At 41.8% G+C, this 21085-nt stretch overlaps 2 protein-coding genes across 2 annotated transcripts; one reads left to right on the top strand and one right to left on the bottom strand.

Annotated features, from left to right (window-relative positions):
• The first annotated feature begins 96 nt into the window (after positions 1 to 96).
• Positions 97 to 9931, top strand: ALDH6A1 (aldehyde dehydrogenase 6 family member A1). The gene is made up of 12 exons (XM_088529247.1): positions 97 to 156; positions 354 to 413; positions 2431 to 2505; positions 3366 to 3527; positions 4162 to 4240; positions 4839 to 5141; positions 6115 to 6236; positions 6671 to 6860; positions 7335 to 7516; positions 8941 to 9120; positions 9315 to 9413; positions 9706 to 9931. The coding sequence occupies exons 1-12, from the start codon at positions 97 to 99 to the stop codon at positions 9808 to 9810; spliced, it is 1617 nt and encodes a 538-aa protein (XP_088385373.1). The 3' UTR covers positions 9811 to 9931.
• A 1154-nt stretch (positions 9932 to 11085) lies between these two features.
• Positions 11086 to 21006, bottom strand: BBOF1 (basal body orientation factor 1). The gene is made up of 10 exons (XM_010227267.2): positions 20707 to 21006; positions 19099 to 19164; positions 18199 to 18342; positions 17721 to 17801; positions 17285 to 17355; positions 16705 to 16849; positions 15791 to 16290; positions 14199 to 14303; positions 12441 to 12503; positions 11086 to 11486 (listed from the first exon to the last, which is right to left on the bottom strand). The coding sequence occupies exons 1-10, from the start codon at positions 21004 to 21006 to the stop codon at positions 11369 to 11371; spliced, it is 1593 nt and encodes a 530-aa protein (XP_010225569.2). The 3' UTR covers positions 11086 to 11368.
• Positions 21007 to 21085: the final 79 nt, after the last annotated feature.

The raw sequence follows: 21085 nt of genomic DNA, 5'->3' as shown, positions 1-21085 counted from the left end.
CGGACGGCCAATGAGTGCGCGGGGGCGGGGCCGGGGCGGGGAGCGCGGCGGGGGCGCCGTCGGGGGGCGCGGCGCGGAGCAGCGCTCGGGGCCGGGATGGCGGTGGCGGCGGCAGCGCGCGGCGCGTGGGGCGGGGGGCGGCGCGCGGCGCTACGGGTGAGGCGGCCCGTGCCCTCCCCGCCGCCCCGCAGGGGCGCGTAGGGGCTCTTGGGGGGCAGGGAGGGGGCGCGGGAAGGACGGGCGGGCGATGACGGCGCCGTGGGGCCGGGGCGGGGCGGGCCGGGGGGTAAGGGGACTGTCCCGCGCCGGGAGCGCCGCCGCAACCGAGCTCCGTGCGCTTCCCTCCCGTGCAGCTGCCGCGGAGAGCCGGTGCCCCCTGGATCGCCTCGGCCGCCTCCTCCTCCTCCTCCGTGGTGAGTCCGCGCCGCGGGCAGCGCCGCGGGCGGCGGCGCCGGGGCCTTCCCGAGGCCCCTCGTTCAGGGTCGTTCCTGGAGGCGCCCTGGCTGCTGCTCCGGGATTGCTGCCTGCCGGCCCCCGCGCACAGCAGCGGGACGGGAGGGAGAAGCGCCCGTGAAGCCCCGCGTTGCTCGACGCCAGGGCAGAGGCGCAGAGACGGATCCTCATCTCCTTAGGGCAGTATTTAAGTATTTATGTAAGTTAAGTATTTAACTGAGTTAGCTGCTCTAGGTGCCTATCTCCTCTGCTGCCCATGGCTGTACACTTTCCAAATCCTTGCTCCCTACAGAAAATAAAGTTGGGGTGGGGGGAGGTCTTATGGAACAAGTGCAATCAGTCATAATTCCATCTGTTCCTAAATTGTGTAGTGTAATTTTCCTTTGCATGTGGTGTCTTAGATATCCTAGGTATCTTTTTTAAAGCAGTGTGGAAAGACTTAGCCCCGCTGTGCCGGGGCGCGCTGGCAGCGCAGCTTTGGAGCCCAGACGTGCCCTGCAGGCGGCTCTGCACCACTTGGGCTCGGGATAACCGATAGCCCCGGGGGTTTTGTCTTTCCTTATTCAGAGCAGAGTCGGGAGACCTCTGCTGACAGTGAAGGAACCAGACGGGTTCTTGCTCTTAGTTTTAAGGCCTAGAGGGGAATGTGATTTCGTAGGCCCTGGTTATGCTGCCTGTCTTCCCTGGGTGTAATATCAACTGCAGTGTTTAATTTTGGACCCCTCCTGTGTTACCTCCCAAATCAATAGGTCTTGCTTATCCGTCACCAGTCTTGCCCCACATGTCTCATTTTAGTCTTAGTGTCTCAGCTTATCCCAACTCTAACTGCTTTTCACTCTTTTCACATTTTTTTTGCTACTCACATCCAATTTTCACTTTCATGCTTATGTAGCCAACCCCATTTCTTTTGTCAATTCTTCCTCTCATCTCTGTCCCTTCATGACACCTCAGATTGCATCCAAATCTAATCATAATAATAATCATAATCATAATTCCATAGCCTAATTTCTTTCCTTCACACAGCTCCCCCCCCCCTTTTTTTTTCTAGCTCTTTTTTTTGTCAGATACGTCCCATTTGTGGTGTTCATACCACAGGTCCACTTCCTCTTATCTTATTGGTTCTTCCCATTCCAGTGTTTTCTGGGCCTCATTTCCCTGCAGTTCTTTAACCTTCCTCGCTGTTCTCTCCATGATTAACAGGTTCCCACTTTCTCCTGTTTCTCTCCTTACCTCTCTGTATCAACTCTGTACTGTTCATTACCAGTCCCTTCATTTATGCCACCCCATTCTGGTTTCCTACTTGCTATAGTCCTGTTGCTTATCCAGTGCTAATTACAGCCTCTATCTCTGCTTTTCCCACTGCCCTACATTTTGCTGAGCTCTTATTCCAAACTCTGCTTTTCTCCGCACTTCCCACTTTACTTTCTGTCCCTCGTGCTGCCTGCCGGGACAGCCGCTGTGAACCCGCAGGTGTAGGTTCCTTGCCCTTAGTTCCAAGGACAAACGATCGTCCGGCTTTGTGCCCGTGTGCTGGGGAGCTGAACTGGCTTCGTGCTTCGGTGGGAAGGAGCATGTACTACAGTCTGCACTGGCTACACGGCCTTCTCACAAGGGGGAATTACTCACCGTTTTTTTCTGAACATCTACAAATGTTGTTTTTTCAGTCTTCTCACTTGGTATATTCTAGCTGATTAAGTAGATTGAAATATTTCTGAATATAAGCATAACAATGTGCTTTTTTTTCTTGAACTGTTTTTGAAAAGAACTAGGGCCAGTTTCTTTACCAGTGGGGCTGAGGAAAGGGCAGCATGAAAATTTCAGCCAGGACACTTAGCTGGGCAGAGCTGTGAAGGATGGGGACTAGGCCCTCTAATGGGCATTGTAGAAGTGAGCAGGGAAGGCCTGCCCATCATAAAGCACATTTGTTTTGACGTTGAGATAAAGATCACTCACTGTCCAGGGTTTTGTCTTCCACAGCCAACAACGAAACTGTTCATTGATGGGAAGTTTGTTGAGTCCAAAACGACTGAATGGATCGATATCCACAACCCAGTAAGTAAAATGGCCTCTGCGTGTGTATCGGCAGTCACTGTGCAGCAAGGGTCTGTGCCTCTGCTGAATCATTTGGTGAAAAGGGAACTAATCTCAGTCCTCAACCAAAAACAAATGGAAACAAGATCATGTTCAAGGGTCTGACCCTTGCAGGAAGCATTTGGACCGCAGTTTCTGAAAATTTTCTCTCAGAAACCTTATTTTGATATGCTTTGTGGATGTGGTCCGAGCAGTGTTCATGAAGCTTGTGTGCTCTCTGTCGAACATCCAGTGTTCTTGCTTCATTTTGTTTGCTCCTGTCCTTAGTAGTTTCTCTCTTAGCAATGGTTTTGCTATGTCGAAACAGATTTAATTTTTAAGAGGGCACTGAAAGGAGTCTGAACTGCTGAATGTGGGTTTTAAAAGTTAAAATACTGTACAGCTAAAGTTGATCATAAAATCTTACATCTGCCTAGTGATCTAGGTGAGCTATTACATGAATGCAAATTGCACAATCACATGCTACTTTTTTTCAAAGGACCCTTGCTTCATTAAACACACAGGAGAAACAGTGGATGAGCCGAGACAGTGGAGAGGCAAAAGGACAAAGTCCACAGACACCTTTGCCTTATGCACTCTAAAGCTGAAAGATGTACTATGTCAGAGAAGCCACTTCAACAAAAGCATTTGGAAATCACTACTGAATACACAGAACTCCAGTTGTAGCCTGTGTCTTTCAGGTGCACCAAGAAAGGAGGCTTTTTTGTGCTTTCCTTTTAAAATAAGGGTATCAGGGGTGTGATTTGAAAGAACAGCCAAATAGTTTACAGCAGTAGTTGGAGAAAGTTGAGTTTTGATAGAGTTTGTTTTTTTCCCTCCAGGCAACAAATGAAGTGGTTGGTCGAGTACCAAAGGCCACATCCAGCGAGATGGAGGCTGCTGTGGCTTCATGCAAAAAGGCTTTTTTGAACTGGTCAGAAACATCTGTTCTGAGTCGCCAGCAAATCTTCCTGCGTTATCAACAACTTATCAAAGACAATCTGGTAAGTTACCTATAGCTGAGTCTCACGGTTGTTTCTGAATGCATGACAGTCAATTCTAGGAAGTTGGTTCAAACTGTTAAATTTTCTGAGCCCTTGGTGGGGTAACATTCCCTTGGATTCAGGAGCTGACAGAGGCACCATAACTGAGAGTGTAGAAAAGCAGTTTTCAGGCAAGTGAGATCAAAAAGGCATCTTGTTGGGGAATATTCTTCTGCATTAATTCCTCTCTCAAAATATTGTGGGAGGAACTTTGAACCTTGATAGAGAATGTGCCAGTTGAGAGAAAATCACAAACAAACAAACAAACAAAAAAAAAATAGTGGGAGAAGTATGCTGCTAGGTCTTCTGTTACCCTAGCCTGCCTTTTCTGTGTGTCTTTGGGTATCTTCGGTGTGACACAATAGCTGTAGAATACAAGCCAACTCCACAGTTTCATTTTTACAGTGTCACCTGTGTGGTTTATTAGGTTCTTGTATACAAGGAACAAAACAACTGGTGTCATCTTTCTCAGGCTCTACTCAGTCTGATCACTTTGGCATTCAGCTCTATTAAGCCACATGTCCTGTGCCTCCATTGTACCTCATGGGCAGGTCCTTTCCAAACTGTCACAAACTTTTTGTTTTTTCATTTTCAGAAAGAAATTTCAAAACTCATCACCTATGAACAAGGGAAGACCCTGGCTGATGCTGAAGGAGACGTATTCCGAGGCCTCCGTAAGCAGCTGGCTCTTCCTGTTAGCAAGTGCTTCGGAACCCATGGGAAGGGGTGTAGTTTCCTGAGCAACAACTGCTCTAGGAGTCTGTACATGTAGCTCCCTTCCCAACTTCCTTGTGAAGGAAGAGTAATTGGAGCTCTAACTTGAAAACCTTCATTAGATCTATATTTTTAAGAACTACTTTCAAGTTGTTATTCTCTTCCTTTTCTGATAATTAACTACAACTGTCTCTAAAGCAATAGGAACTTCCTGCTTGTGTTCAGGTATCTGACACTGAGTTCCAGATGGTATAACAATACTACATCTGTACTACAGATGGTATAGCAATACTGCATCATGTACTACATCTACTTCTTTTACTGGGGCTGTTGTATCTGTGCTCCTATCACACAAAAATATAACACACTCAGGAGAGAAACCATTCACAAACAGCTCACGATGCTTGGCAGAGCAAAGGGACTTTCCAGAGCGTAATGACTTTAAATTGTGGGGAAAGAGGCTGGAAGGAAGATTTGGGTCAAGACAGGGGTGAGAAGGGAGTTTGGGGCTTGAATATTAACAAATCACCCAGTAGCATATTGACCTTTCTGCTGCAGAGGTGGTTGAACATGCCTGCAGTGTGACATCCCTCATTCTGGGCGAGACCATGCCCTCCATCACTAAAGACATGGACACTCACACCTACCGTCTGCCTCTGGGAGTGTGTGCTGGAATTGCACCGTTCAATTTCCCAGCCATGATTCCTCTTTGGATGTTCCCCATGGCTATGGTTTGTGGAAACACCTTCTTGATGAAACCATCTGAGCGTGTTCCAGGAGCGCTCATGTTCCTTGCTAAGCTATTTCAAGATGCAGGTGCCCCTGATGGGACCCTGAATATCATCCATGGACAGCATGAAGGTAACAGTAGCCCTTCTTGGGAGATGGCTGGAGCGTGTAGGCATTGTGATATATGGGTATTCAGAGAAGATAGTAAAGAAGTTGGAGAGTCTGGAGTAGAGATAGGTCTGGAAAGGTACTTGAGCCTGGTAAGGGAGGTGACTGAGAGAGTCAATGCAACTTGCATCCAATCTTCCAGGAGATAGTATGGCCAAAATTTGGGAAGTTGAGCGTTAGAATTACCACAGTGTGTAAGTGCTCAAATTCTATTTAGCTAAGTTACAACTGAAATAAGTAGATAAATCACCTCGGTTTTCTAAAGAAGCCTAAACAACAGTGAAGTACCTATGTGCCTCACAGAATATACAGTGGATATCAGTATTGTAGCACCTAGTGGTGTATTTTCTGAAGTGGTCAAGTGGCTCCAGAACACAAGAATACAGAGGTTGACAGTAAATTTCCTTCAATATCACTTGGGCACTTTGGAAAACATCACTTTAAGCCTTGGAATATGACTTAGGAAACTTAACTAACTCTGGGCACCTACTTTGATTGTTTTCTCTGCTAGATTACTGGCTGTTACAGAGTTGAAGTGGAGAGAAGGGAGACAGATTTGAAAGTGGGAGTCCTGTGGATGCCAATAGGCAGGGCTGAAGAGGGAGAAACTAGTTGGGATTCAGAGGGAATATCTAGATTATTTAGTCACTTGCAGGAGTGGGCCTAGGTTTCACTGTCAGATAGATGGTTCAAAGCACCTGGAATTTGGATACTTGGTGCCCAGAGGGTGAAGTGGTGGTGGAGAGCCAGGTATATGAGCAGAGTGGCAGAGATGCTGAGGAATCAGAGTGGAGAGATACATGGGCAGGCAGCAGAGAACCTTAAATGTGGGAAACACAGAGGCAAGAGTTTAGATGAAAAGAAGTACAGATCTTGCAGTATAGGGATGGGAACAGAGGGAAGCATTTGTACATAATGTATTATTTCCTATTTGAAGCTGTGAATTTCATCTGTGACCATCCGGATATCAAAGCAATCAGCTTTGTGGGATCTAATCAGGCTGGCGAGTACATCTATGAGAGAGGATCCCGGAATGGCAAGAGGGTCCAGGCCAACATGGTAATACCTCTGACCAGAGCGTGCTTCTGCACACAGATTGCCTCTTTCATGTGCATGTTAAGACAGGCCACTCTCCTCAGCAGTAGCAGCTGACTTTGCTACTGAGAGTTTGTTTAGTGATGAGGCTTCCCTTCTTGCCAGGCTGGTGGTGGCAGAGTCATAGCTACTATATGGACATACACTGGAACAGGCTGCCCAGAGAGGTTGTGGAGTCTCCTTCTCTGGAGATCTTCAAAACCCACTTGGATGCAGTCCTGTGCCACGTGCTCTAGGTGTCCCTGCGTATGCAGGGGGGTTGGACCAGGTGATCTCTAGAGGTCCCTTCCAACCCTAAGCATTCTATGATTCTATGATTCTATGATACTGTCACAGAGCTAGAGAAGATGTGGGCAGAGTGGCTAATAATGGGAGGCTGGGTATGTGTTGTGTTACAGGGAGCCAAGAACCATGGTGTGGTGATGCCTGATGCCAATAAAGAGAACACCTTGAACCAGCTGGTTGGAGCTGCTTTTGGAGCAGCTGGCCAACGCTGCATGGCCCTGTCTACAGCAATCTTAGTGGCAGAATCACAGCAATGGCTGCCAGAACTTGTGGAGAGAGCCAAAAATCTACGTGTTAATGCAGGTACAAACTGATAGTTTTTTGTCAGGTAGCTGGCTTGCACGTAACTGGCTTTCTAGGTCTTTCTATCTGACATATTGCAGTGTCTTTTGGCACTGTTTAACAATCAAAGGCTAAACTGGCTCACTTTGGCTGCAGGCTAAACTTGTTCTTAATAGCTATTTTATGTATACAAAAGTGAAGATGAACCTTTGCTACTTCTGACCACTCTTGTTTAGCAAGGCTTTTACAAAATTTTGAAGTGCCCAAAGTTGATCTTCGGCATGGTATTAGTCAGCTCTTGAATTTACACTTAGAGATTATCTGCTGATTTTGGGAGCAGGCCAGTACTTCTGTTCATTAATGGCCCAGATCTGGGTTCTGTGTCTCAAAAGGATCATTACTGGCAATGTGGTTACCTGCTTGCTCTCTATGAAGAGGAAGCTGTCAGTGTTAAAAACTTTATGTCCCTACCTTTCTGTCTCTGCCTTTTCACAGGGGACCAACCTGGTGCAGATCTAGGGCCCCTGATCAGTCCCCAGGCTAAGGCACGTGTTTGCCATCTGATCGAGCAAGGAGTAAAAGAAGGTGCCAGCCTTCTTCTGGATGGACGTCATATCAGAGTGAAGGGCTATGAAAATGGCAATTTTGTTGGGCCAACGATCCTTGCCAATGTGAAAGTAAGATAACCAACACACACCATATCTCATAGGGTCACTGGAAACATGGCTTGCCCAAACCAGTCAATAATCAATAATCACCAGGTTAAAAGTCGATAGGGTTCAGGCTTCCCTTGCATAGCTGCAGTGAAATGCTGATTGTAAAGTTATTGTGGAGGCAATTAATTAAACTCCAGGGGGTGTGTAATAGATATTGAATAAGGTTAATAATCTTAGCTTTAATAGAATGAAGCCAATTAAGGGAAAAACAAAACAAACAAAAGAAACATGATCAGTTAGTATTACCATAAAACTTGGTGTCTTGTTGGCCAGTGCAGATGCTTAAAGAAAAGTATGAGGAATAGTCAAACATCCAGCTTTCCTCCCTTCATTATACCCTCCTGCACTTTGCAACTTAAGCAAGAACTTAATGAACTAAAAGTTGTTTTTTGTCAAAACCTTTGCAAGGAGATAGGATAAACTACAAAATTTCTGTATTGGCAAATATATTCACAACTTTACTGAGTCAGCATAATGCATAATGTGCAACCACATCCCAAGTGTTTTTCATATATAAATTACTTTTTTATTATTTTTATGCAATTTGCTGATATCATTTCTTCATTTTAGACCTTGTGGTGAGTGATTCCATGGCAGCAGCCTAGTTTTGATAATTCTGCTGTTGTACTTTATGTTCCTAGGATTTCACGTACTTAAGTGTTATTATATAATTCAAGCTTTTAAACTATCTTAGATTTTTTTGCCTCGTTCTCATTAAACATCTTTTTGTTTCCTTTGGTGCATCATAAATATTGCAGGGTTTCCCATTCACAATTAAAAGTGGCATTGAAATTTTGTGATTCTTTGTTATACAACAGTAAAATTAATAATAGCCACGTAAAACTTGCAACTTGTCGAAATTGTGTTTTGCACTTGTATTACTGTTTTTTAAATGCCTGAGAATGTTATGAAATCTGACTGGGGGGGTGAATGAAGTACACTGCAGTCAGAGGGCAGGATGGGTGCACTGGATGCTGGGGAATGGGGAAAAGATGGGTAGAAAAAATGGGGATGGTGCAAATAGTTAACTGCCAAGACTGAGAAGATAGCAGGTTGCATCAAAAAAAAAAAAAAAAAAAAAAAGAAGTAAACTACGCTGAATTAATCCTGGTCTTAATTTGCTGTGTTCAAAGAGTAGACCTATCACTGAAAGCAGACAGGTAGGAAAAGCAGAAAGCAAACTGGAGATGAAAAGCGGTACCCCCTTTTTGTAGACGACAGATAATTGGTAGGGCATGAGAGGTGGTGGAAGGGCAAGGAGGATGCTCTGTGGCAGTGCAGGCTGCTGGGTGATCCTCAGCGTGTTCTGGGCAGGAGTGGCATGTGTGCTTGGCTCTTTGGTATGAGCTCACGCAAGCTGATTTGTCTGTTCTTTGTCTTGACAGCCAAACATGACTTGCTACAAGGAAGAAATCTTCGGGCCTGTCTTAGTGGTTATGGAAGCAGACAATTTAGATGATGCAATTGAGATGGTGAACAATAATCCCTATGGAAACGGAACTGCAATCTTTACCACCAATGGAGCCACAGCTCGAAAATATTCCCATTTAGTAGATGTGGGGCAGGTAGGTTAGAGTTAGAATTGTTGCCGTTAGAGCTCACCATTTACCATCTGGCTATGGTGACTGCTCAGTAACCATTCAGCCAACAGTACACAACCTCAGATTTAGAGAAGCAAAATGCAGCAGGTTATGGAGAGTGTTCTGCGCTCTGCTACTTTTCTTCTTGTGATTAACATGGCAACTTTCCTTTGGTTTAGGTGGGTGTAAATGTTCCAATCCCAGTACCTTTGCCCATGTTCTCTTTCACCGGCTCTCGTGCTTCTTTCAGAGGAGACACCAATTTCTATGGCAAACAGGTAACTAATTCAGAATAGTCGATTAGATTGAATTGCAATAAATCGTGTTAGAAATGGCTGTGATGAGGTACTCATAACCTTGTTAGTGGAGATTTAAGAAGGGATTGAGAACTGAGTAGCAAGCTTTCTTACAGCACCAGAATTTGGGGAACTGGTAAAGGAGTGGGGGTGATAGAGTGGCTCCCAAAAAGGAAAACTCAGTCCTATGGAGATGTAGTAGAAACTGCTTGGTGCAGACCTGAAAAAATCATAATGCCAAACACCTGATTCTGTGCCTCTTCTTTTTCTCCAGGGAGTGCAGTTCTACACACAGCTGAAAACTGTTATTTCTCAATGGAAAGAGGAAGATGCCACCGTTACCAAGCCTGCTGTGGTTATGCCAACTATGGGGAACTAAATCAGCCTTTACAGATGCTGTCGCTGGTGCCCTTTTCCTTCTGTGCTGCAGACACTTTCCCAGCTTTGCCCTGACTATCACCTTTTGCTTGGGAATGAATAGACAGCTCCATTTTGCTCAAGGGCCTCTGTTTCTGGTTAAATCGGGCAAACTCATGTAACACAGTCTGGGGTTTCTGTAACTGAATTCAAATTTCTTTTGGCAACCTTTAGCAGAGGAAACAATCTTATCTAACTGAAAGTTTGAGATTAACAGTTAGACTAACCTCAGTTTACATTTCTTTCCAGACTCTCAAATTGAACATTACTCTGTTTCCCACTTCTATATCTTTAGCCTTAATGACTTACTACTGGCTACATTTTGTGGCAGTTTTCTTTATCTCCTTATCTTACATTTCGAGTTACTCAAAACAATTAACACTCATTTTAAGTGTCAAGACATTGAAGGATCAGTAGGATGGAAGAAAGAATATACATATATATATATATACACACACCTATATATTTTTTTTAATCAGAAAGCAGCCAGGCCTGTTCTCTTGTTGAATTTTCCTGATTATAGTTGTAGTGCTTGTGTTGGTTGTTTGACTCTGTTAACTTTTGCTCAAAAACACAGTATCATCCTCCAGGGACTGCAGATCCCATTAGTAGAGAGGGTTAAGTCTTAGCAGACCCTGTCCTTATAATATGTGCCTTCAGAGATGGAGATCCTATATTTTTTTATTCCTTTTATTTGGAAGGTGATGCAGCAGTTAGGGACCTGCAGGAAGCACATCCAAACACCCATGGAAAATAATATTCTAATAATTCTAATCATGACTCTTTCTAATTAAAAAAGCTGAATGTGAACACTTTGTATTCTGCCTTCTGATAAGGATACCTTTTGTTACTGACAGTTGTGTATTAGTGCAACTGATGTGGATCCACTAATGTTTATATCTTGTTTTTTCTCTTTATTGTACCCTAGAGGGAGATTCTCACCTTTGCAATTTGTTTATGAATTAAAAACTTGCTAATACATTTCTGCAGCAAATGATTGTTCTTGTTCAAACATTATACAGGTAGTGTTCACTTTATTACCCTCTTCGCGGACGCTGGTCAATGGCCCCTCTAACACGTTATCCAACCTCCTTTACAGTGTTTCAAGTCACTCCGAACCAATCTCATTTCATATAGCATTTCAAGGATTCTTTTGTTTCTGTTTTTACATCACTCGATTACAAAATCTCTTATGCTGTATCCGAATGATTTTATTACAAAGTGAAAAGATATCTTAATCAAATTATATCACAGAGTGTTGCAACCATTAATCCAAAGAAATTGTATAGGGGTCATCCTAGGTTCTGCCTTGGGAAAGAATAAAATCTTTGCTTAAGAAGGAAGCAAATACTTAAGGCATATTTCAGGCTAATTTCAAATGACAGTCAAAGCAGCAATGCAGCAACTTTCAAATTTAAAATAGCAGCATCATTCACAAGATGACTTCACAAATGAAAAGTGCCAATCAGAGTAACTGTGGTGGCTGTTGGTCTTGTTCATTTGAAGCATATATAGCTGCCTTACTTAGTCTTTGGTGTGAACATCCGAATGTGTGGAAGAATTAGTGCAGAAGATGATGACTCTGACAATTCAGCCTGCTGTGTAATGAATGTTAGGCTGGGAGGAATATTTTCTGTGCTGCAAAGGTAAAATATTCTCAGTAAATCACTGTTAACACATTGACATTCATTCATACACACATGGGAAAGGAATTCTAAATAGTAAGCTTGAATAATGTCTACAGTTGTTCACTTTCAGATCACCTTCATTTTCCTCCTAATGTGTATTGCTGTTCTGACTTTCCTGTTGCCCTGTCAAAACCTACTAACTGTCTTCTAGAAGTTCTAAAATCCAACTTCTCCTATAGCAAACCAGTCTTCATTATCAAGTTTATCTGATGTCTGAGGGACTGCAGGAGTATCGCTGCAAGATTTCCAGACAGTGTTCTAAATATTTGTACAATCGTTCACATGTGTGCAAGCATCTTTTATGGTTATCAGCATTTTGAAAGACAGTTTTTAAATAGATGATTTTAAATAACTGCATTAGAAATATAAATCTTGTATGTGCTTTTTTTTAGTTAATGCCTTTAGATCAAGCTGCAGATGCTGACTGATCATGATTTACCTGCCTCATCTCACTGCTCTTACTGCTTTCCACCCTCCTATTTACCCTCCTGATTTCAACATTCACCATAAAAAAAAATTCTATATTACACAAACATAAAATCCATAAAATCTCATAATAAACATCTTCAACCTGTTCTAGAATGCAATCTTACTGCCAACTCTTTTATCTCCTGTTTAAAATAGTACCTTGCCTTGAAGGCACTGCAATATAGATTCTCAAAACTATTTAACAGTGTAACTCTCAATATTTTTTTATATGAGCCTAGTACTTGCTATGAAAAGACTGGAATGACCAGAAATTTCAAAATAATTCTAGAATTCATTTCTGTCTTCTCACATACATTTCTTTGTGTGTAAACATACCAGTATATATGTTCAGATGAGAGAGAGGTAACTGCATCTGTTCATAAATAGTCCGGAGCTGTGGATATGGTAGACAGAATGGTATAATTCATTATCTTACCCATCTCTGTTTTCTTCTCCAGTATCATCGGGAACTGAAGTGGCCAAATCTTTGCTGTATTTCCTGTGAGGAAGAAAGGAGTGCAAAGTGATCCTTGTCTATGGGCGATCTACACCCCGCCAGCTTTCTAATCCCACACCAAACTATGTTCCCTGTTTTCTAAAAGAAAGGCAAGAAATGCTAGGACACGGGAGTTATTACATACAGTACCCTATCCAAAATCAACGCTGATCTGAACCTCAGTTCAGGACATTATGGAACTCTATTCCTTGCTGCTAAATCATCACAAGTAGAAGTGAATGAGGAGCGCTTAAGCAGAAATTGGATATACACAAAAGATTCTGCTCTCTAGCTTATTTCTAGCTGTACAAACATGGAAATGACTTTTTCATGTTCACTCTTAGGAGAGTCTGAATGATCATCCCTTCAACTGTGAAGGCTATCACAGTCACCGACAGAGATTGAACAATATATTAATTCATCAGTACAATTTCCTTTCTGATTCCCAGTCAACAGATTTATTCCCTTAACAGACATAATAAAACTGTTTGACACAGTTTGACATAAAATAAGAATGACTGTAAGTTAGAATATGTGTAGACAAATGATCAACAAATAAATAAAACACTGTCATGCCCTCGAAAAACAGATGATAGTTGCATCTGAAAAACTCCTAACTACTTTTCTTTGAATACTAATAGAGTAATATTACATGAAATACACACGAGATAGCTGTTTTATATTGGCAATCATTGAAATTATCAAAACCTTTATTTAAAAAATAAATAAAACCTGTTTTTAACTTAAAGTCTAATTAAAGCGAAATGTTTGTGTTCCTTTTTTCAGGCTTTCATACTATACAGCTTTACATGTGCTCTTGTACATTGGCAAATAGTAATAAAGAGTTAAATTCATGCATAAATTGGAATTATAAAAGCTGCATGTGCTCATGGACAAATCACTTAATTACACATATTTTACTCCTGCTGTAAAAAAATGCAACAAAATTGGCTAATTTTCTATTAGTGTATCTTTTGTAAATTATGCATTCTAACCAGTGCTTTTAAATTAAAAGAGGTGACTTACATGTTCAGCATTAGCTCTCCCAAAATACATGAAAAAGACCAGCATTTTAGACTTATATTTAGGTCCTCTTATACGCACGGTCATTTATTCAGTTCATAGCTTATACTGTATTTAATGATGATTAACTTCTGAATTTCCAGTGTGAGACATATTTTAGACATCTCTGAAATGCCGCTCATAATCTTCTTATGCTGACAGCAACGAGTCACAGGATGAGTGTACTTGCAGTAACCTGCTTATGAACATTTGTATTTTTTTAATACTGGGCAGATTGCTTTATGGTGCTCTGATTAAAAGGAAATATATGGGGAGTACTACTGTCATCATATATATTATTTGGTAAAAATAGGTAGGAATTTGTTAATAACTGAACAAAATTACTCCCACTGCACTAATCAAAGCAATTTCTCTATCTTTCTGCACACTACCAGCAGTTTTCTTCTACTTGCTTTTACTTGATACTGAGATCAAAGATCTTACGGTATAGTCTGGTGCATGTTCAAAACCAGCATATATCAACCTACTAAGAAGATAAAAATACCTTTCACCAAGTCATACAGGAAGCTGTAATGCTAGATTCAGTTTCTTGGAAGCCCCTAACCTAGAGGTATCAACCTTGTTTCTCTAACAGGGAAAGCTTTGCATTCACCTACTGAAGAAATTGAATAATACCATTGGTTTGTGCCATTCATTTTGGAAAAAAGTAATCTCAGAACACGTTCTTTTTGTTCCCATGTCAACTCACTGATATCAACTTTTTCAAACTGGATCTTTCCCCTGAAAAACATAGAAAAGATCAATGCATTAGGAGATAGAAGTCCAAAGACATGTCTCATGGATTCTATACGTGTAAAAAAAGATTTTCAATTCTTCCTCTGATATTCCATTTATTTCCTGGGTTGGGTTCAGCTATTCATAGAATATAAATAAACAATACATCTGAGCACATAGTGCAGTCAACTTCTAAACATATGGCTTTCTAAACTATTAAATAGAACAAAAAGCAAGACTTCATTTATCCATGTATTAGTTGTAAACACTACTGTTTTCTTTTAGTATTTACATACATACTCTTTTCAATAATGTTTTTCTTCCTTTGCTTCTCCACTATCCAAAGTGTAAAAGTGTCAAATTTCTACACCCGATTATCTTCCCCAGTTGCAGCCTCCCCACTCCTGTCTCCTCCAGGAAGAAGTCTCTAGTCTCTGTGATCTCTTCCACCTCTGGGCTTTGAACTCATTAGTGCTTCTGCTGTACCACTTCGGAGCAGAGCATTCCAAGGGAGTCATTTGGTGACCAATACACACTATGCAGATTTTTCATTTGGGAGTGGGCTTTGATCTTTCACTAGAGACCTACACAGATTGCATCTCTGTTGGACATTATTTTCACAGCTTGAAATCTAAGCACTTGGATCTGCTGCAGTCTGTAGACATGGGTTTACTAGCAGGTTTTAGATCTATAAAGCTGGCCACTGGGGCATATATAGCCCTAGTTATATTACACTGCATCCTAATACAAATTCTTAGAAACTTACATCTAAAAATCTGCGATTTGCTTCATTCATTTTAAAACTTAATTCTGTCAACAGTTACCATACTCTGTGCCTGATTTTGAAATATATTTTTACATTATTTTGAAGCTTAAGGGAATCAGGATTTGAAGACAACAGTGCAAAGTAGGGGCTTCTCCGTATCCTCTCAAATATGGAGCTGCTGCTGAACTGGATTTGCTTTCAACTGGATGGTTTGTTGTGATTAGCAACAAAGTAAAGAGCTGTCAGCCTCTTAACTATTTTTTTCATGCTTTAGTTATTAAAGTGAGTGAATGGCCTATTCCTCTTAACACAGACGAACAACACCCACACAACCAAAAGCCTAGGGCTGCAATAATATTTGTTAAAATGATGATGTGTTTTGGATTATGAAACACATCTATACTGGAAATTCTGTATCAGATTACACAGCACATAGCAGGAGCCTCTTTCCAGCTTGTTATTTTTAATTACATCCATGGAAATAATAAACAGTTTTTAACACAAAAATATTATATACAAAAGTTATTATAAAAAGATAGCCTGCTGAGAAAATGATGCTCATAAACACATTACCATTTGATAGGATTTTACACCTCATAAAGTTATTGTTAGTACCTCAACCTTCAAAAGCATTCCTATTCTAGACAGTATCACACAGAGAATTTTTCAGGGATAGGTAAGTTCCTTTCTGCTAAGAAGACAGAACCTATTTTTGATGTTTCAATACCAGCAGCATTTCTCTGCTTCTTCTAGATCTTTGTATACACTGTTTGTGCTGTTTATGTTGCTTGTGAATGTTTTGATTTTGGGAAATTCCTCCTTCCCTGCACACGCCTCCATCATTTTTCTGTAATAGGCAGTTTGGGCCTTTTCCCTGTAATGCTTCCTGCTGGCTATGATCTCCTGCTTCACATGGTACAGAGCATCTAGGAAGAACCTTTCCACCTCAGTCCTCTCATCTAGGATGTTGCGGGCTAGTTTCTTCACTCGGTTCATCTCACGATCCTTCATTTCTAGTAGTTGCTGTAGTTTTTTGACCTCCACCATGCTTGCTTCATTTTGTATCAGCGCCTGATGCTGTGTCCTCTGAGTCTCTGTCTCAAATTCTCTGGACATGTGACATAAGGCCATCTCTAGCTTTTCCACTTTATCTTCCAGATCTCCAATCTGTGCTTTCTGCTGATTGATCTGTAAGATCTTTTCCCGAATCAAACACTCATTGGTTTCCTAAAGGATAGGAGAAGTAATTTGAGCTTTATTTTATTCGCAGCATATCAGGACACTTATTTTTCCCCAGCATTGACAATCTAGTAAAAATGTTGGCTCCTTCACCCTGGAGAGCAAGTATTGATCTAGAATCAAGATTTTGTTTACAAGAGAAGCCATATAAAGGCAGCTGTGGGTAGTACACACTACAAAGAGACCTATTCTTAGTGAGCCTTCATAGGAAATGTTTCATTCTTTTGTCCCCATAATTAGGATAAAATAAGAGTTGTTGAGATAACTCTGAATTCAGCAGCTGTGAAGGGCTCTGACTGGGGAGATTTAACATCTCAGTGAACTTACACCTGTATCCAGACTTGGGCTTCAAAGACTCCTTCCTGGGGGAGAATAAAATACAATTAAAACAAAAATAGAAACCTTCTCCTGCAACAGAAGTGTTTTGTCCTCCTCTAACTTCTTCTTGATTTTTTGCAGTTCAGCTGCCTCTTTCAGGTGGCAACTAAAAGCATCATGAAGACGAACATTCTCCTTAAACACCTCTCTCCCAGTGCTGTTCAGCTGCCTGCACCAGGAAGAACAACACTTCAGAGCTGTAATAACAACCTGCTATTTTGCTTATATTAAAATCAGTATTTCGGTTTCCTAATGCCAGAGTTAAGCGATAAAGTTTTTACTAGTCTGTAACAAGTGTTTTTAGCTTTGCCTCTAGTGCTATATTTGGACTGTGACAATGACATAACTGTGGTACCACTGTGATAACACTACCTCCATTCGTCCACTGGAACCAGTTTAAGTCTCATGGCTATATTGATCACTTACATTTAGAAGTTTAAAACAGCCCAGATCATCATCTATTTAGACCTTCAAAGCTCATGCAGTACTGCGAGCAACTTGTTCTTTAGAAATCAGAGTTAAATTTTTTTAGATTAAAAATTTTTAGATTAAAATTTTAGCTAATTTTTTTTTTTAGAAAACAGGAAAAGCAAGTGTTTCTTACAAAACAGCCTCACGATGGGCAGTCTCTGTCATCATTATTACTTTCTTCTCAGCATCTTTTTCCAGTCTTTTCTGAAAGTGAGAACAGTCTGTTTAAATGCTGCCTGACATCCAAAATTATTGTAACCAAAAACCCGTCAAAGTACGAATTCCAAAATCATAGTTTTCAACTCACAAAACTTTTTGTAAAAAAAAAAAAAAAAAAAAAAAAAAGACCTCCAGGGGGCATCGAAGCTCCCTGATGGCCTCTCTGGGATCCTGACATCCCACCTCTTTCCCTGGAAAGACGCAACTAGCTTCCAACTCATTCATTGTACTTGTATTGACACAGAACACTGAAAAATTTTCTTTAAAGAACAGCCAAAACTACATACCAGAGTGATTGCCAGGAGAAATATTTGTAATGAAAGATTCTTTAGTTTCCTGTCACTCTTTACCTTTTCCTCAAGGAACTTTTTCTCCAGTCTCACAACCACTTCCTGATGTTTCTTGTTTGAGGTCTCCATTCTCTCTCTTAACTGCAACAAAAAAATGTTTTCCTCAGAACTGAAGGCACTATCACATTTTCACAGCAATGCATCTACTTTTACACTGACAAGGACGGCTACAGAAACCACCACAAAGTAAAACTGAAAGTAATTCGCAATACTAACCAACCAAATCCTAGAATCATGTTCTGCTTCAATCATGCTTACTTATGACCTGTTATTTGTCCCATCCTTAAAGTGAGTTCTGTTTAGGAAACAGACATTATATCCATTTAATGCTTTTTCTCACTCCCAGCAGACTGCACTTATGGAAAACACTCCAATAAATTGGTCACGTCTGTTTTCATTCACCACTCCCAACTTCTGTGCTGCTGTGCAGGTTGTCTTTCAAATAAATATTCCAAACTCCTACTTATAACAAACTTACATCTTCCAGCTCTTTCTCCATATCTGCTTTTTTCCGGCGGAACTCTTTTATCAATCTCAGTTCTAACTGAATTTGGCTGATTTCTCTGACTTTTTTCTGAAATTTCTCCTCCAGTTCTTTTACTTGTTGGGTGTATTGGTCTGCCTGCAAATCAGAAATTATCAGTGAGTAGAAAACAAAATCAGAACAACTAATCATGAAATAATGTAACATAAACACAGAACACTACTGAATGTCTGAAATTATACTGAACTACAAAGTCTGACAAACCAATAGTCTACAGGAATTCATCATCAGATGAAATACCACAAACTCAGTAGAACCTACCCACCACTAAAAGAAGAAGAAGAAGAAGAAAAAAAAAAAAAAGAGTGGTAAGTGTAAAGCAAAATCTGTGTGACCATTTATAACCTCTTCTGCACTTTCTAGCCTAAGGCATGTTGTGCAGACTACTCTGGGGGAGATATTGCCTTAAAGTGGTGATTTACAAAATTCTGTGTTTCTCACTGAACCCAGATTAGTAAATAATATTGTTCTTAGTTCAAGATGTTTTAATTCATCATTAATGAATGAAGAACTGCAACTGAATTCAGATTAGATATTGTTTGTCTTAGCACAAAGGAACATGTTTTTTCTTTGTGTTTCTGGCTTTACTGTTAGCCAGCTGGCTCCTATACTTAGGCGCTATAAAATGTCATTATTTTGAATAATACTCTGCATGGTCAAAGGATAACTCCCACATCACCATTGTTTTTTTCAAGTTCTCTTTTCACACAAGATGCTTGCCCCAAAACCTTTTAAGATTTACCTGCCCTAACTTGCTCCTCTTACTAAAATCAGAACTACAGCTCAGACTGATCAGAGGACCCCACTGGAGGGAAAGGAGAAAAGTTCATTCACCAGTTTCTTGTTCTCTTCTTGCGCTTGCTTTTTCAAATCAATCAGCTGCTGCTTCAGTTTCTCAATCTGTGAAGAGATTAATCAAGAAACAGTAAGTGAGGGAGGAAAAAAAAAGTCTCCTAGCTGTTCTCTTCTCCTCAAATTTGATTATAAGAAGACAACAGAAATATGGAAAAGTTCCCTCACTTGCAGTGTTTAGAGTGATTAAACTACATTATTTTATATACTTTAGTAAAATGCTGGTGCTTTCACTCTCTGGTTTTAAATATTAAAATGTTTTAAAAGCACCAGCATTTTACTAAAGTATATAAAATAATGCAAGTTAAAAAAAAAAAAACGTATGTACTAGTTAAAAGCATCTGTAAATTACTGAAAAAAAAAACAGGCAGATAGAAGGGTTTCTTCCGTATTGTTTTGGATAGTGGTGCACAGTGTTAGAGAAGCAGTTCACTAGTGTGAAAAGAGGACAGACAGATAGAGAAAATAAGAAGTTGAAAAAACAAAATCCTAGAGCTTTGACACTGGATATAAGGTGAGAGAAAACTGTTGGATGTGAGCAGGAAAATTTTCTTCTGCTGTTTAACCTCCCCAATACCCTGGAATCCAGAGCTTTGTACCTTCTTATCCAATGAACAGGCCTGAGTTAAAATCACTTCATTCCATTTTCAGTTTCTAACTGAAAAAAAAGGGTGCTTTGATATTTGGATTAAGTAAAGTAGGAATAAGATTTACGCAAAGCAACTCAGAAAAGATAAAATGGAAGCTACAGTGAAGAGCTGTGTAAAAAAACCCTTAAACTGATTCTGTGTTGGGGCAATTTCAATTTCAGTCATAGCAGAATACATTTCATCATAGCAGTGCACTAGAGAAAATGAACTTGTTTATGGAAAAATCCCCAAACTTGTTCCCTATTAATGTTGATATGGCTTCATTTAGCTTTTCTTACTCTTTCTTATTCAAATAAACCAATAAAGGGGGAAAAAACACAGTAGAGTTAACTGAGTACAATTTTAGAGCAGAGCTCATTGTCTGTTTATAATTTCTCTGTTGCAGGCTGGGGCTGTTGCCTCTTCTCTGTGCCCATGGAAGGGTTCAGCTCTGTCCCCTAGAACCCTCTCTAGACAACCCTGCTCTGTAACTGCTGACTCACTCAGCCTGCCCGCCAGGGCCTCACAGACCTTTCTGCAGATCTGGCACTGGAAAAGGCCCAGGACCAACCACTGGGAAATTATTTCCCACTGCATGCATCTGTCTTTGACCCTAGTGTCTGAAACACGCTGAGAGACAGGCACTACTCTTACTAGTTTTGCTCCAGAGGGCAGTATATATGGAAAGTGCATCTTTGGTATTTGGGAAGCTCTGGCTGCAGTTCTATTTCCCCAAACCTGCCTATATTTTTCTTGACTAAGTAGCAGAGTTTGCAGCTGCACTCTCTCGCCTGCAAGTCTCAGACGCTGTGTCTTTGCAGCCTCCCCTGTGCCACAGGTGCAATAAACCTGCAGGGCTGATCAGGAGCCGGCCCCAACACCTCATCACGGAGATGCTCGGTGCCCAGGCCCACTCGGCACTGTGAGGGGGGCAGGAGGCCGGGAGAGGCACCGCACGCACCTCCTCCGCCTTCTCCTGGTCCTGCTTCTTGAGGAAGCTCAGGGCGACCATGGCCTCCCGCTCCTGGTGCTGCTGCCGCCACAGCAGCTCCGCGTTGCTGCGGGAGAGCAGCCGGGCGGCCTCGCGGTACTCGGCCCGCGACGCCTCGGCCGCCGCCAGCCGCGCCTCCCAGAGCGTCGCGCACGCCTCGGCCCGCTCCGCCCGCGACGCGCGCGACGCCGCCGCCGCCCGCGACGCCGCGGACGAGCCGGGCGGGCGCGGCGAGGAGAGCCCGCCCGCTCTGGCCCCCGCCGCCGCCATAGCGGCCCCGCGCGCCCGGTAACCGGCGGCCCGTTCCCATGGAAACCCCACGGCGGCGGCCCGCGACGTCCAAGTCGCG

Source organism: Tinamus guttatus, unplaced genomic scaffold (genome assembly GCF_059628265.1).
Source record: "Tinamus guttatus ecotype Peru unplaced genomic scaffold, ASM5962826v1 Tinamus_guttatus_pri_ptg000327l, whole genome shotgun sequence".
NCBI classification, from domain to species: domain Eukaryota; kingdom Metazoa; phylum Chordata; class Aves; order Tinamiformes; family Tinamidae; genus Tinamus; species Tinamus guttatus.
Note: the sequence above shows the minus strand (reverse complement) of the source record. Positions and strands in the feature narration are given on the sequence as shown.

What these genes read in the sequence shown, in the direction of transcription:
- ALDH6A1 (XM_088529247.1), top strand. Translation starts at nt 97, where the DNA reads ATGGCGGTGGCGGCGGCAGCGCGCGGCGCGTGGGGCGGGGGGCGGCGC. An exon ending in ATTTAGTAGATGTGGGGCAG is followed by an intron (nt 9,121 to 9,314) that starts GTAGGTTAGAGT and finishes CCTTTGGTTTAG; the next exon opens with GTGGGTGTAAATGTTCCAAT. An exon ending in CCAATTTCTATGGCAAACAG is followed by an intron (nt 9,414 to 9,705) that starts GTAACTAATTCA and finishes CTTTTTCTCCAG; the next exon opens with GGAGTGCAGTTCTACACACA.
- BBOF1 (XM_010227267.2), bottom strand. Translation starts at nt 21,006, where the DNA reads ATGGCGGCGGCGGGGGCCAGAGCGGGCGGGCTCTCCTCGCCGCGCCCG. An exon ending in AAGAAGAGAACAAGAAACTG is followed by an intron (nt 18,343 to 19,098) that starts GTGAATGAACTT and finishes TCTGATTTGCAG; the next exon opens with GCAGACCAATACACCCAACA. An exon ending in AAAAGTTCCTTGAGGAAAAG is followed by an intron (nt 17,356 to 17,720) that starts GTAAAGAGTGAC and finishes TCTCACTTTCAG; the next exon opens with AAAAGACTGGAAAAAGATGC.